At 50.1% G+C, this 16,391-nt stretch overlaps 1 protein-coding gene across 5 annotated transcripts in view; it reads left to right on the top strand.

The window, feature by feature from the left end:
• LOC306922751 (proton myo-inositol cotransporter-like) overlaps positions 1 to 16,391 on the top strand; it is a 36,618-nt gene that overhangs the window by 2,247 nt on the left and 17,980 nt on the right. The window contains exons 2-8 of one of the 5 annotated variants that reach the window (XM_079500568.1): positions 2,267 to 2,467; positions 7,354 to 7,951; positions 10,537 to 10,762; positions 12,613 to 12,684; positions 13,446 to 13,605; positions 14,039 to 14,250; positions 16,098 to 16,206. In XM_079500568.1, the coding sequence (XP_079356694.1) occupies positions 2,304 to 2,467; positions 7,354 to 7,951; positions 10,537 to 10,762; positions 12,613 to 12,684; positions 13,446 to 13,605; positions 14,039 to 14,250; positions 16,098 to 16,206 (1,541 nt within the window). In that variant the 5' untranslated portion in view covers positions 2,267 to 2,303. Of the gene's footprint in view, positions 1 to 2,266; positions 2,468 to 7,350; positions 7,952 to 10,536; positions 10,763 to 12,612; positions 12,685 to 13,445; positions 13,606 to 14,038; positions 14,251 to 16,097; positions 16,207 to 16,391 lie in introns of all 5 variants that reach the window. The other 4 variants (XM_079500569.1, XM_079500566.1, XM_079500567.1 and 1 more) reach the window with 4 other exon arrangements.

The following is a 16,391-nucleotide window of genomic DNA, read 5'->3' as shown; positions in this document are numbered from 1 at the left end:
CCTCCTATGGTGTTCAGCCTGTTTACATCACTGCCTTTCTCCTCCTATGGTGTTCAACCTGTTTACATCACTGCCTTTCTCCTCCTATGGTGTTCAACCTGTTTACATCACTGCCTTTCTCCTCCTATGGTGTTCAACCTGTTTACATCACTGCCTTTCTCCTCCTATGGTGTTCAACCTGTTTCCATCACTGCCTTTCTCCTCCTATGGTGTTCAGCCTGTTTACATCACTGCCTTTCTCCTCCTATGGTGTTCAACCTGTTTACATCACTGCCTTTCTCCTCCTATGGTGTTCAGCCCTGTTTACATCACTGCCTTTCTCCTCCTATGGTGTTCAGCCTGTTTACATCACTGCCTTTCTCCTCCTATGGTGTTCAGCAGCAGCAGTCAACCTGTTTACATCACTGCCTTTCTCCTCCTATGGTGTTCAGCCTGTTTACATCACTGCCTTTCTCCTCCTATGGTGTTCAACCTGTTTACATCACTGCCTTTCTCCTCCTATGGTGTTCAGCCTGTTTACATCACTGCCTTTCTCCTCCTATGGTGTTCAGCAGCAGCATGTGGTCATCACTGCCTTTCTCCTCCTATGGTGTTCAGCAGCAGCAGTCAACCTGTTTACATCACTGCCTTTCTCCTCCTATGGTGTTCAGCAGCAGCAGTCATCACTGCCTTTCTCCTCCTATGGTGTTCAGCAGCAGCAGTCATCACTGCCTTTCTCCTCCTATGGTGTTCAGCAGCAGCAGTCATCACTGCCTTTCTCCTCCTATGGTGTTCAACCTGTTTACATCACTGCCTTTCTCCTCCTATGGTGTTCAGCCTGTTTACATCACTGCCTTTCTCCTCCTATGGTGTTCAACCTGTTTACATCACTGCCTTTCTCCTCCTATGGTGTTCAGCCCTGTTTACATCACTGCCTTTCTCCTCCTATGGTGTTCAACCTGTTTACATCACTGCCTTTCTCCTCCTATGGTGTTCAACCTGTTTACATCACTGCCTTTCTCCTCCTATGGTGTTCAACCTGTTTACATCACTGCCTTTCTCCTCCTATGGTGTTCAACCTGTTTACATCACTGCCTTTCTCCTCCTATGGTGTTCAACCTGTTTACATCACTGCCTTTCTCCTCCTATGGTGTTCAGCCTGTTTACATCACTGCCTTTCTCCTCCTATGGTGTTCAGCCTGTTGACATCACTGCCTTTCTCCTCCTATGGTGTTCAGCCTGTTTACATCACTGCCTTTCTCCTCCTATGGTGTTCAGCAGCAGCAGTCATCACTGCCTTTCTCCTCCTATGGTGTTCAGCAGCAGCAGTCATCACTGCCTTTCTCCTCCTATGGTGTTCAGCAGCAGCAGTCATCACTGCCTTTCTCCTCCTATGGTGTTCAACCTGTTTACATCACTGCCTTTCTCCTCCTATGGTGTTCAACCTGTTTACATCACTGCCTTTCTCCTCCTATGGTGTTCAGCCTGTTTACATCACTGCCTTTCTCCTCCTATGGTGTTCAACCTGTTTACATCACTGCCTTTCTCCTCCTATGGTGTTCAACCTGTTTACATCACTGCCTTTCTCCTCCTATGGTGTTCAACCTGTTTACATCACTGCCTTTCTCCTCCTATGGTGTTCAACCTGTTTACATCACTGCCTTTCTCCTCCTATGGTGTTCAACCTGTTTACATCACTGCCTTTCTCCTCCTATGGTGTTCAACCTGTTTACATCACTGCCTTTCTCCTCCTATGGTGTTCAACCTGTTTACATCACTGCCTTTCTCCTCCTATGGTGTTCAGCAACCTGTTTACATCACTGCCTTTCTCCTCCTATGGTGTTCAGCCCTGTTTACATCACTGCCTTTCTCCTCCTATGGTGTTCAACCTGTTTACATCACTGCCTTTCTCCTCCTATGGTGTTCAACCTGTTTACATCACTGCCTTTCTCCTCCTATGGTGTTCAGCCTGTTTACATCACTGCCTTTCTCCTCCTATGGTGTTCAACCTGTTTACATCACTGCCTTTCTCCTCCTATGGTGTTCAGCAGCAGCAGCAGTCAACCTGTTTACATCACTGCCTTTCTCCTCCTATGGTGTTCAGCAGCAGCATGTGGTCATCACTGCCTTTCTCCTCCTATGGTGTTCAGCAGCAGCAGTCAACCTGTTTACATCACTGCCTTTCTCCTCCTATGGTGTTCAGCAGCAGCAGTCATCACTGCCTTTCTCCTCCTATGGTGTTCAGCAGCAGCAGTCATCACTGCCTTTCTCCTCCTATGGTGTTCAGCAGCAGCAGTCATGTGGTCTCCTGCAGCGCTCAGAGGATGAGCCAGCTGGCGGGCGGCAGGACGAGGAGAGCGGTCGACGGCGGTGTTGGAGAGCAGAGTGTCGCCGTCGGACCTCCCTGCCGCCATGAGGATGATGATGATGATGATGTCAGGGCCAGCAGCCTCCAGCCCCACCACCACAGTGTGGCCAGCGGTAACAGGTACGGTCGCCCCTTTTCCATCTCGCCCCACTACTCTACCTAGCTGTAAATAACAGGTACGGTCGCCCCTTTTCCATCTCGCCCCACTACTCTACCTAGCTGTAAATAACAGGTATGGTCGCCCCTTTTCCATCTCGCCCCACTACTCTACCTAGTTGTAAATAACACACATCATTCATGTTGGTGATTATATAATCACCAACCATTCATTTATCATTGTTAACACTTTAATTGCTTGGGGTTATTTAATCCATTACATTATAGCGCCCATTCGATTTATAAACACGCTCCACTTTTACCGACGGACCGGATGTCGTTGTGAATGTGTGTGTAGCAGCTAACAATGGCCACACCACTCTAGAGTCGATCGACAACAACGGGAGGTAAGAATAAATCTATCGCGACTAGCGACTGGACCGCGGAGGGCCGTCAAACACAGGATATTTTTTCACAATTAGACTGGATGATTTACATCACAAGTTATCGTTGTTTCGTTTTCATCGGCTAAACAGGGGAGGGAGTTTTTTGATGACGTCTCACTCTTACGCAACACGGAGGATTGCCCAACAGGCGCTCCTAGGCGGTGGAGGCATGCGATCCGTTTTCATATCAATAAACTTTGTCTTTTGGACAATACTTTACATTTTTCCAGTTTTTCATGTGTCTATGAGGTGACAGTACTTCATTAGACACCCTGGAGTCGTTTTCATGTGTCTATGAGGTGACAGTACTTCATTAGACACCCTGGAGTCGTTTTTATGTGCAATGGTGTATTAACTTTGTATTTAGGGTTTCTTCCTGGAGGCTGAACCCTTGACAGTCAAACGGGCTGTGATGATATTAATGGTTATGCAGGGGAAGTCGGGCATTGTTTTCTCCTGTGTATGTGTGTGTGTGTGTGTGTGTGTGTGTGCGCGCACGCCTGTATGTGCAGGCGCGTGTGTGTCGTGGTTGTATTATCATACAACTACAGCTGTGGGTGCGGCTTCAGTTCAGGTGGATCACCACCCATCACCACCCACCAGGCAAACCAGGCATGCTTAATGAACTGGTGGGCGTGTCCACATAAAAGCATGATTTTAACAAATACTGTACACTTTTTGGAAAAAGTTCTTCCTCCTTATATTATAATAATACCTGATGATCATGTTTTAGGATGGGAAAAAAATCGTGGCACTCCATCTTTAAGTTCACTCTGTATATCCACGGGCATAATAGCATGATGATGCCATTACAAAACATGGGCTACATACATGGAAGAAATGTGTTTAATGAAACGAAATTAACTGCTAGAAGGTCCTAAATTAACTTAATGAAGCAGTCACCACCGCTGAAGTGCCCTTGAGCAAGGTATTGAACCCCAACCATGAAATGTTCTATGAGCAGGGTGTGGCTGTAAACAAGCATCTCAAGCTTAGTCCACTTACCCTGGGTAAACAAAGAACTTTGCTTTGCTCTCTGTCTCATGTTATTCTTTCTAAATATTACAGAGTATAGAGGTCGACTACTATACAATCAAACAAATCTGTATACTAGATAATTTCAGATTTCAGAGAGGGAGGGAAATACTAAATTAACCGTTAACTACATTGAAACATTTTGCGGGGGCGAGTTGGTAAAGGGGCGAGTGGTTTGGTATTCTGTCCAGCAGGGGGCGTGGGGGCGAGTTGGTAAAGGGGCGAGTGGTTTGGTATTCTGTCCAGCAGGGGGCGTGGGGGTGAGTTGGTAAAGGGGCGAGTGGTTTGGTATTCTGTCCAGCAGGGGGCGTGGGGGCGAGTTGGTAAAGGGGCGAGTGGTTTGGTATTCTGTCCAGCAGGGGGCTCGGGGGCGAGTTGGTAAAGGGGCGAGTGGTTTGGTATTCTGTCCAGCAGGGGGAGTGGGGGTGAGTTGGTAAAGGGGCGAGTGGTTTGGTATTCTGTCCAGCAGGGGGCTCGGGGGCGAGTTGGTAAAGGGCGAGTGGTTTGGTATTCTGTCCAGCAGGGGGAGTGGGGGTGAGTTGGTAAAGGGGCGAGTGGTTTGGTATTCTGTCCAGCAGGGGGCGTGGGGGTGAGTTGGTAAAGGGGCGAGTGGTTTGGTATTCTGTCCAGCAGGGGGCGTGGGGGCGAGTTGGTAAAGGGGCGAGTGGTTTGGTATTCTGTCCAGCAGGGGGCGTGGGGGTGAGTTGGTAAAGGGGCGAGTGGTTTGGTATTCTGTCCAGCAGGGGGCTCGGGGGTGAGTTGGTAAAGGGCGAGTGGTTTGGTATTCTGTCCAGCAGGGGGCGTGGGGGCGAGTTGGTAAAGGGGCGAGTGGTTTGGTATTCTGTCCAGCAGGGGGCGTGGGGGCGAGTTGGTAAAGGGCGAGTGGTTTGGTATTCTGTCCAGCAGGGGGCGTGGGGGCGAGTTGGTAAAGGGCGAGTGGTTTGGTATTCTGTCCAGCAGGGGGAGTGGGGGTGAGTTGGTAAAGGGGCGAGTGGTTTGGTATTCTGTCCAGCAGGGGGCTCGGGGGCGAGTTGGTAAAGGGCGAGTGGTTTGGTATTCTGTCCAGCAGGGGGAGTGGGGGTGAGTTGGTAAAGGGGCGAGTGGTTTGGTATTCTGTCCAGCAGGGGGCGTGGGGGTGAGTTGGTAAAGGGGCGAGTGGTTTGGTATTCTGTCCAGCAGGGGGCGTGGGGGCGAGTTGGTAAAGGGGCGAGTGGTTTGGTATTCTGTCCAGCAGGGGGCGTGGGGGTGAGTTGGTAAAGGGGCGAGTGGTTTGGTATTCTGTCCAGCAGGGGGCTCGGGGGTGAGTTGGTAAAGGGCGAGTGGTTTGGTATTCTGTCCAGCAGGGGGCGTGGGGGCGAGTTGGTAAAGGGGCGAGTGGTTTGGTATTCTGTCCAGCAGGGGGCGTGGGGGCGAGTTGGTAAAGGGCGAGTGGTTTGGTATTCTGTCCAGCAGGGGGCGTGGGGGCGAGTTGGTAAAGGGCGAGTGGTTTGGTATTCTGTCCAGCAGGGGGCGTGGGGGCGAGTTGGTAAAGGGGCGAGTGGTTTGGTATTCTGTCCAGCAGGTGGCGTGGGGGCGAGTTGGTAAAGGGGCGAGTGGTTTGGTATTCTGTCCAGCAGGGGGCGTGGGGGCGAGTTGGTAAAGGGGCGAGTGGTTTGGTATTCTGTCCAGCAGGGGGCGTGGGGGCGAGTTGGTAAAGGGGCGAGTGGTTTGGTATTCTGTCCAGCAGGGGGCGTGGGGGCGAGTTGGTAAAGGGCGAGTGGTTTGGTATTCTGTCCAGCAGGGGGCGTGGGGGCGAGTTGGTAAAGGGGCGAGTGGTTTGGTATTCTGTCCAGCAGGGGGCTCGGGGGCGAGTTGGTAAAGGGGCGAGTGGTTTGGTATTCTGTCCAGCAGGGGGCGTGGGGGCGAGTTGGTAAAGGGGCGAGTGGTTTGGTATTCTGTCCAGCAGGGGGCGCGGGGTAGAGGGCAGCACGGGTCCATAAAATTGGACCCGGTCCGAAACGGACCCGGTGATATCAGAACAGAACCGATCCGGATCCGAAAACATTCTAATTGGCCGAACCCGGCCCGGACCCGGACCCGAAGGTTTTGGATCCGGTCAGAAACGGACCCGTTAAAAACAGGATCCGATCCGAAATAAACCTACCCGTTCCGAAAGACCCGTTACACCCGTGGTGTGTCCAATCCTATATTATGCTTATTTTCACCGTGACTGTGATTATGAGACTGAAGTGAACACTGTGACTGAACGTTAGCATCACCCCCGCCTCTACAAAGGAGCGCTGAAAATAGCCGATCTACAAGCTCGCAATGCGTCGCATGGTTAAGTACAGTTTGCACTGTGCAACAAAAGACGTGATGGCACTTTGTTGTTGTGGTTGTTGACCCTCGCCGGCACTCTCTTTTTTCTTACACGCCTTCCCAGTCATGTGTTTTTTCAGTGAAGATGTCCCCGTCTTCTGCATGTCGTAGGTAAGCAGTGAGTCATTTAGCAGCACCAACATTTTTACCGTCCGCGTCGACAATGATAACAAAACTGTCCCAGACATCCGACTTCCCCTTAGGAGATTGCGTGCTGTAATCGTTTGATTGTAGTTTGCGTTTCACCTCGCTCAAGAAGGGGGCCGCCATGGTGATGATAGCTACTGTTCGTGTTGTGTGTGACTGCGCTGCGCACACACTGTGACACACCCACCACCAGTGGATACGTTCCATTTCCAAATCCTCGAGGCTTGTATTTTAGAACATAATCATTACAACGCAGTTGAACGCACGCATACCATAATGTCTATTTTCAAAACCTATTTTTAAAGTTGAAAGGCTTAATATATAATAAAAATCGGGCATCTGCATTGCAGATGCCCGAAACGAGGCCTGCAGCTTTGAAATGGAACCGACCCGTTCCCCGACGGCATGTCAATATTTTGCACCCGGCTCGGTTCTCGGTTCGGATCTCGGGTATTCGGGTCCGGGTGGACCCGTGCTGCCCTCTAGCGCGGGGGCGAGTTGGTAAAGGGGCGAGTGGTTTGGTATTCTGTCCAGCAGCCCCAGGGAGACCACAGTGAGCAACACAGCTGCCACTTTGACATTTGTACTTTTACTTCACTGTCTACAATTATTTGAAAACTTTAATTACTGGTTACTTTGGAGATTTTAATTTTGATTAGAAAACATACACTAACCACTTCAACCCTATACATTTCGGCCATTTGAAAAGCCGATCTACAAGCTCACATATTTTCAATAGATTTTCTACACATTTTGAACTTGTGAAATGGGACATTCTACAATACTTTTAGTACTTTAAGTACATTTTTATGCCGATACTTTTGTACATTTTCAATGTAACGGAGTAGCTCTAAATTGCAGTATTGGTACTTTTACTTTACGTAAAACAATTCAGTATTTCTTTCCACCACTGCTGTCCAGCAGCGTCCAGCCCCGGGACGACCACAGTGAGCACAACACCACCGCCGCGGCCGCTTCTGTAGACGACGTACTGGACCAATGTGACGACCACAGTGAGCACAACACCACCGCCGCGGCTGCTTCTGTAGACGACGTACTGGACCAATGTGACGACCACAGTGAGCACAACACCACCGCCGCGGCTGCTTCTGTAGACGACGTACTGGACCAATGTGACGACCACAGTGAGCACAGCACCGCCGCCGCGGCTGCTTCTGTAGACGACGTACTGGACCAATGTGACGACCACAGTGAGCACAACACCACCGCCGCGGCTGCTTCTGTAGACGACGTACTGGACCAATGTGACGACCACAGTGAGCACAACACCACCGCCGCGGCTGCTTCTGTAGACGACGTACTGGACCAATGTGACGACCACAGTGAGCACAGCACCGCCGCCGCGGCTGCTTCTGTAGACGACGTACTGGACCAATGTGACGACAGGAGGAGGAGGACGACGCCGGGTTTTGTCTACGCCTTGGCCTTCTTCTCCGCCTTGGGGGGCTTCCTGTTCGGCTACGACACCGGTGTGGTGTCGGGGGCCATGCTGCTGCTGAAGGTAGTCCAGTAAATAAAGTAAAAAAAATCTCTCCGGTTGGACAAAATTGGATTATTTTGTTTCTCAACTGATTCTGACAGGAGGACATTAGGTCTACTAGCCAGGGTGATTCTGACAGGACATTAGGTCTACTAGCCAGGGTGATTCTGACAGGACATTAGGTCTACTAGCCAGGGTGATTCTGACAGGACATTAGGTCTACTAGCCAGGGTGATTCTGACAGGACATTAGGTCTACTAGCCAGGGTGATTCTGACAGGACATTAGGTCTACTAGCCAGGGTGATTCTGACAGGACATTAGGTCTACTAGCCAGGGTGATTCTGACAGGACATTAGGTCTACTAGCCAGGGTGATTCTGACAGGACATTAGGTCTACTAGCCAGGGTGATTCTGACAGGACATTAGGTCTACTAGCCAGGGTGATTCTGACAGGACATTAGGTCTACTAGCCAGGGTGATTCTGACAGGACATTAGGTCTACTAGCCAGGGTGATTCTGACAGGACATTAGGTCTACTAGCCAGGGTGATTCTGACAGGACATTAGGTCTACTAGCCAGGGTGATTCTGACAGGACATTAGGTCTACTAGCCAGGGTGATTCTGACAGGACATTAGGTCTACTAGCCAGGGTGATTCTGACAGGACATTAGGTCTACTAGCCAGGGTGATTCTGACAGGACATTAGGTCTACTAGCCAGGGTGATTCTGACAGGACATTAGGTCTACTAGCCAGGGTGATTCTGACAGGACATTAGGTCTACTAGCCAGGGTGATTCTGACAGGACATTAGGTCTACTAGCCAGGGTGATTCTGACAGGACATTAGGTCTACTAGCCAGGGTGATTCTGACAGGACATTAGGTCTACTAGCCAGGGTGATTCTGACAGGACATTAGGTCTACTAGCCAGGGTGATTCTGACAGGACATTAGGTCTACTAGCCAGGGTGATTCTGACAGGACATTAGGTCTACTAGCCAGGGTGATTCTGACAGGACATTAGGTCTACTAGCCAGGGTGATTCTGACAGGACATTAGGTCTACTAGCCAGGGTGATTCTGACAGGACATTAGGTCTACTAGCCAGGGTGATTCTGACAGGACATTAGGTCTACTAGCCAGGGTGATTCTGACAGGACATTAGGTCTACTAGCCAGGGTGATTCTGACAGGACATTAGGTCTACTAGCCAGGGTGATTCTGACAGGACATTAGGTCTACTAGCCAGGGTGATTCTGACAGGACATTAGGTCTACTAGCCAGGGTGATTCTGACAGGACATTAGGTCTACTAGCCAGGGTGATTCTGACAGGACATTAGGTCTACTAGCCAGGGTGATTCTGACAGGACATTAGGTCTACTAGCCAGGGTGATTCTGACAGGACATTAGGTCTACTAGCCAGGGTGATTCTGACAGGACATTAGGTCTACTAGCCAGGGTGATTCTGACAGGACATTAGGTCTACTAGCCAGGGTGATTCTGACAGGACATTAGGTCTACTAGCCAGGGTGATTCTGACAGGACATTAGGTCTACTAGCCAGGGTGATTCTGACAGGACATTAGGTCTACTAGCCAGGGTGATTCTGACAGGACATTAGGTCTACTAGCCAGGGTGATTCTGACAGGACATTAGGTCTACTAGCCAGGGTGATTCTGACAGGACATTAGGTCTACTAGCCAGGGTGATTCTGACAGGACATTAGGTCTACTAGCCAGGGTGATTCTGACAGGACATTAGGTCTACTAGCCAGGGTGATTCTGACAGGACATTAGGTCTACTAGCCAGGGTGATTCTGACAGGACATTAGGTCTACTAGCCAGGGTGATTCTGACAGGACATTAGGTCTACTAGCCAGGGTGATTCTGACAGGACATTAGGTCTACTAGCCAGGGTGATTCTGACAGGACATTAGGGGCTCCATTTTCGTCACCGCTAAACCCCTTATCCATAAACTTCTTTGCCTTTTTATTTTACTATTTTGCAAAACATTTTTGAATAGTTAAAATGGCCAGTCTACAAGCTCACAACGTGTCAATGTAGATTGGCTAGTTGAACTATTCAAAAATGTTTTTCAAAATAGTAAAAAAAGGGGAAAAAAATAAGTTTAAGGATAAGGGGTTTAGCGGTGACGAAAATGGAGCCCTGTGTCTACTAGCCAGGATAAAAATTATAAGGCAATATTTTCTAAATTTCATTATGTTTTAAGTATCATGTGACGTGTCAAACTAGGGGGTTTTCATGATGTTGAATCCATTCCAAGCATTAGTTTGGCATGAAAAACACTCAATTTGGCCACTTACCCAAATGTCCCCAAAATGTGCTGACCTCATCACATTTGTGATGACGGCTATGGCCGTTTTTAGCCCAAGGAATGTTTTTTTTGTGCAAAACTAATGCTTGGAATGGATTCAGAATCATGAAAACCTCCTAGTTTGACACGTCACATGCTACTTAAAGCATAATGAAATTTAGAAAATATAAATTTATAATAGGTTATCAATAGGGCCTACTGTCCTGTCAGAATCAGGTGAGAAACAAAATAATCCAATTTTGTCCCACCTCTGCCATGTAATGATTTGTACTAAGGGCCAGATGAACCTGAGCCTGCTGTGGCAGGAGCTGCTGGTCTCCAGCACGGTGGGAGCGGCGGCGGTGGCCGCGCTGGCGGGCGGACCCCTCAACGGGCTGCTGGGACGCAGGCGCTGCATCCTGGCGGCCAGCCTGACCTTCACTGTGGGCGGCCTGGTCCTCGCCCTCGCCCCGGACAGGTGGTTCCTGCTGCTGGGAAGGATCACGGTGGGGTTGGGGATAGGTACGTGTTTTCACTGGGAAGGATCACGGTGGGGTTGCCAGGTTGGGGATAGGTACGTGTTTTCATTGGGAAGGGTCACGGTGGGGTTGCCAGGTTGGGGATAGGTACGTGTTTTCATTGGGAAGGATCACAGTGGGGTTGCCAGGTTGGGGATAGGTACGTGTTTTCACTGGGAAGGATCACGGTGGGGTTGCCAGGTTGGGGATAGGTACGTGTTTTCATTGGGAAGGATCACAGTGGGGTTGCCAGGTTGGGGATAGGTACGTGTTTTCACTGGGAAGGATCACGGTGGGGTTGCCAGGTTGGGGATAGGTACGTGTTTTCATTGGGAAGGATCACGGTGGGGTTGCCAGGTTGGGGATAGGTACGTGTTTTCATTGGGAAGGATCACGGTGGGGTTGCCAGGTTGGGGATAGGTACGTGTTTTCATTGGGAAGGATCACGGTGGGGTTGCCAGGTTGGGGATAGGTACGTGTTTTCATTGGGAAGGATCACGGTGGGGTTGCCAGGTTGGGGATAGGTACGTGTTTTCATTGGGAAGGGTCACGGTGGGGTTGCCAGGTTGGGGATAGGTACGTGTTTTCATTGGGAAGGGTCACGGTGGGGTTGCCAGGTTGGGGATAGGTACGTGTTTTCATTGGGAAGGGTCACGGTGGGGTTGCCAGGTTGGGGATAGGTACGTGTTTTCATTGGTAAGGATCACGGTGGGGTTGCCAGGTTGGGGATAGGTACGTGTTTTCATTGGGAAGGGTCACGGTGGGGTTGCCAGGTTGGGGATAGGTACGTGTTCTCATTGGGAAGGATCACGGTGGGGTTGCCAGGTTGGGGATAGGTACGTGTTTTCATTGGGAAGGGTCACGGTGGGGTTGCCAGGTTGGGGATAGATACGTGTTTTCATTGGGAAGGGTCACGGTGGGGTTGCCAGGTTGGGGATAGGTACGTGTTCTCATTGGGAAGGATCACGGTGGGGTTGCCAGGTTGGGGATAGGTACGTGTTTTCATTGGGAAGGATCACGGTGGGGTTGCCAGGTTGGGGATAGGTACGTGTTTTCATTGGGAAGGATCACGGTGGGGTTGCCAGGTTGGGGATAGGTATGTGTTTTCATTGGGAAGGATCACGGTGGGGTTGCCAGGTTGGGGATAGGTACGTGTTTTCATTGGGAAGGATCACGGTGGGGTTGCCAGGTTGGGGATAGGTACGTGTTTTCATTGGGAAGGATCACGGTGGGGTTGCCAGGTTGGGGATAGGTACGTGTTGTCATTGGGAAGGATCACGTTGGGGTTGCCAGGTTGGGGATAGGTACGTGTTGTCATTGGGAAGGATCACGGTGGGGTTGCCAGTTTGGGGATAGGTACGTGTTGTCATTGGGAAGGATCACGGTGGGGTTGCCAGGTTGGGTATAGGTACGTGTTGTCATTGGGAAGGATCACGGTGGGGTTGCCAGGTTGGGTATAGGTACGTGTTGTCATTGGGAAGGATCACGGTGGGGTTGCCAGGTTGGGGATAGGTACGTGTTGTCATTGGGAAGGATCACGGTGGGGTTGCCAGGTTGGGGATAGGTACGTGTTTTCATTGGGAAGCATCACGGTGGGGTTGCCAGGTTGGGGATAGGTACGTGTTTCATAGCCACGCAGTAAAATCGTCAAAAATGTGTCATTATGACACATTATGAAACATTTTACTGTACATAATTCCTGCTACTGTATCATTTATGAGCAGCAAAATGAGTTCACATGTCTTTGCAAAAGTCAGCATGGATGAAGCCAAAACATGACAACTGGCTCAACTTGCTCAGTATCTGTGTTCTCTCATGACAGTGAGAGGTGTGTGTTCTCTGTGCCTCCTCCAGGTATTGCCTCCATGACAGAGAGGTGTGTGTTCTCTGTGCCTCCTCCAGGTATTGCCTCCATGACAGTGAGAGGTGTGTGTTCTCTGTGCCTCCTCCTCAGGTATTGCCTCCATGACAGTGAGAGGTGTGTGTTCTCTGTGCCTCCTCCAGGTATTGCCTCCATGACAGTGAGAGGTGTGTGTTCTCTGTGCCTCAGTGAGAGGTGTGTGTTCTCTGTGCCTCAGTGAGAGGTGTGTGTTCTCTGTGCCTCAGTGAGAGGTGTGTGTTCTCTGTGCCTCAGTGAGAGGTGTGTGTTCTCTGTGCCTCAGTGAGAGGTGTGGGTTCTCTGTGCCTTAGTGAGAGGTGTGTGTTCTCTGTGCCTCAGTGAGAGGTGTGGGTTCTCTGTGCCTCAGTGAGAGGTGTGGGTTCTCTGTGCCTCCCCCTCCAGGTATTGCCTCCATGACAGAGAGTTGTGTGTTCTCTGTGCCTCAGTGAGAGGTGTGGGTTCTCTGTGCCTTAGTGAGAGGTGTGTGTTCTCTGTGCCTCAGTGAGAGGTGTGGGTTCTCTGTGCCTCAGTGAGAGGTGTGGGTTCTCTGTGCCTCCCCCTCCAGGTATTGCCTCCATGACAGTGAGAGGTGTGTGTTCTCTGTGCCTCAGTGAGAGGTGTGTGTTCTCTGTGCCTCCTCCAGGTATTGCCTCCATGACAGTGAGAGGTGTGTGTTCTCTGTGCCTCAGTGAGAGGTGTGTGTTCTCTGTGCCTCAGTGAGAGGTGTGTGTTCTCTGTGCCTCAGTGAGAGGTGTGTGTTCTCTGTGCCTCAGTGAGAGGTGTGTGTTCTCTGTGCCTCCCCCTCCAGGTATTGCCTCCATGACGGTGCCAGTCTACATGGCGGAGATGTCTCCACCTCACCTGCGAGGCCAGCTGGTGACCATCAACACCCTCTTCATCACCGGGGGCCAGTTCTGTGCCAGCCTCATCGACGGGGCGTTCAGTTACCTGGAGCCTGACGGTTGGAGGTACAGTATGTACAGTAATGTGTGCCTCTTCTACCGGTAGATAAAGTTCAATAGTAGCAGAATCCGTTGGAGTTCCAACCATACCTACCTATCTAATATTGGAGTCACTACAAACGGACCACTAAGGGGGCGAGCACAACTCGTTTGCGGTGGTTTAAAAAAAAAAAAGAAGAAACGTATGCCCATACCCAACACCATATGGAAAATCTAAAACTTGGCACCAAAAGCCACATCTGGACGACCTGCACGACCTGCACTACCCCCTTGAGCCACAGCCGCCTCTGTGTGTTTGGGGAACACACAGGGGTGGGGGAACACAACGCACACACGCACACACACACACCACCCCTTGTAACATCTTTGACCCTTCTCCTTCCATCCTCGTCCACTCCCGACCCGGAGAACCTCCTCCTCCTCTTCCTGTGTCCTCTAGGTACATGCTGGGCCTGTCTGTGGTCCCGGCCGCGCTGCAGTTCACCGGCTTCCTCTTCCTGCCCGAGAGCCCTCGCTGGCTGCTTCAGAAGGGCCGCAACGAGGAGGCCAGGCGCGTCCTGGACCGCATCAGAGGAGGAGGAGGGGGCGTTGACGAGGAGTATGACGCCATCAGGACTAGCATAGAGGAAGATGAGAAGGAGGCGGGGGCAGGTGACAGCTTTCTACACTAATACCTGCAGGGTCGTATTATCTGCCGATACCGATTCTGACCGATTACGATTTTATACAGAGGACCACAATGGAAACAAGCCTATAGGCCAGGGATGTCAAACTCAAATACACAGTGGGCCAAAATAAAGAAATTGGTCGAGGTCGAGGGCCGGGCTGTGTTTCAACACACGGGCACCGCGGTCATGAGGACATCCCAGGCAAACCGCAAAAAAGTAAATGCATTTAAAACTGAAAATGCATTATTATTAATACTTTCAGCGCCATTGCCGACGATTCAAGTCAATTGAAGCTTAATTTTGATACTGGCGCTTAACGCCATTGCCGACGGCCTCCGGCAATTGAGCTTTTATAGCGCGTTCGATTGCTCGAGCCAAAATGCTACTCACGTTAGCCGGTTAGCTAGCTGTGTTGTTAGCACAGCATTGGATCGCCCATCTTAGATCGTCGTCGCCATAAGCATCCATTCTATCCATTTCTTTCAATCGCCTGTAACTCCTATTCCTTGTCCCAGGTGGCATTTTTGGTCAAAACAGCGTTTCTTTGACGGCACAGAGCTGACAATCTAGAGCTCTCCGGAGCTCCGGCCTGGATTCACTTTGTAAACAAGGCCCATCCAGCTGTGTGAAAACTCCTAACGTAGGACTACCGGTTGTGGACCGGAAATGGCGGATTTTCAAAATAAGAGCTCAAATTAAAAAAATGCTGGCGTGAATTAGATCCTAATTTTTCAATAAATGATAGCGGTCTAAGTGTTAAGCTCAGTTTCCTGTTCTATGATCCTCACCATCACTGCTTTCATAGTATGTGATATGTGCCAATGCACTCGCAGTGCATTGTCGGACTTGTAGTATTATGGTGGTCCGTGCAATATACCCGAGGGCCAGTTCTAATACTAATTAAATATCATTCCGCGGGCCAAAGATAATTCACTCACGGGCCTGATTTGGCCCCCGGGCCTTGAGTTTGACATATATGCTATAGGCCTTATAGGAGCTGATTGGCCGAAAGTCTGTTCAAAGTATTCAATCAATCAATAAACAGCCTGTACTGTTTTCCAAGAGTATGTTGTCACAACTGAATGAGACGAGTACACAAATTAAATGTAGAAAAATGTAAAGTTTATTTTTACTTAAGATTTCACATCATATTTGATTTGGCTAGAGGTACTACAATATTTTGATTTATATTGAACACTGTTTCATTTTTTTCTGCTGGTGAAAAACGATTAAATAATCTGGATTATTTTGAGACCGTTCCGATACCGATATGGAATTTTTATGACCGATTCCGATTGTGCTACGGATTATAGTGTGCATCGCTAAAAAGCCTAAAAACAAGACCTAAATGCATGTGTGTGTCATTGTGCGTGTTAACACTTTAATTGCCAGGGGTTATTTAATCCATTAAATCAGAGCGCCCAGCCATTTATAGCAGCGGAGCACTATAAATGACAGGGTGGCTGATTGCCACCCTGTCGTATGGTTACTGGTGCAACAGGGGGCTGATTGCCACCCTGTCATGTGGTTACTGGTGCAACAGGTGGGCTGATTGCCACCCTGTCGTATGGTTACTGGTGCAACAGGGGGGCTGATTGCCACCCTGTCGTATGGTTACTGGTGCAACAGGGGGCTGATTGCCACCCTGTCGTATGGTTACTGGTGCAGCAGGGGGCTGATTGCCACCCTGTCGTATGGTTACTTCAACAGGGGGGCTGATTGCCACCCTGTCGTATGGTTACTTCAACAGGGGGGCTGATTGCCACCCTGTCGTATGGTTACTTCAACAGGGGGGCTGATTGCCACCCTGTCGTATGGTTACTTCAACAGGGGGGCTGATAATCTGGCGCATGCTGAGACACGCCCCCACACGCAGGGCCCTCACTGTGGGCTGTGGGCTCCAGATGTTCCAACAGCTGTCTGGGATCAACACTGTCATGTATGTATACTCCAGATGTTCCAACAGCTGTCTGGGATCAACACTGTCATGTATGTATACTCCAGATGTTCCAACAGCTGTCTGTACTCCTGTTGTCTTCTTACACGCAACTATGTTATTCCAACTGGTGTGGGTCTGTAGCTCTGTTATTCCAACTGGTGTGGGTCTGTAGCTCTGTTATTCCA

This window comes from Electrona antarctica (assembly GCF_951216825.1).
Source record: "Electrona antarctica genome assembly, chromosome: 5".
Taxonomy (NCBI): domain Eukaryota; kingdom Metazoa; phylum Chordata; class Actinopteri; order Myctophiformes; family Myctophidae; genus Electrona; species Electrona antarctica.
The sequence above is the reverse complement of the archived record's forward strand: the minus strand, read 5'-3'. Positions and strand labels throughout refer to the sequence as shown.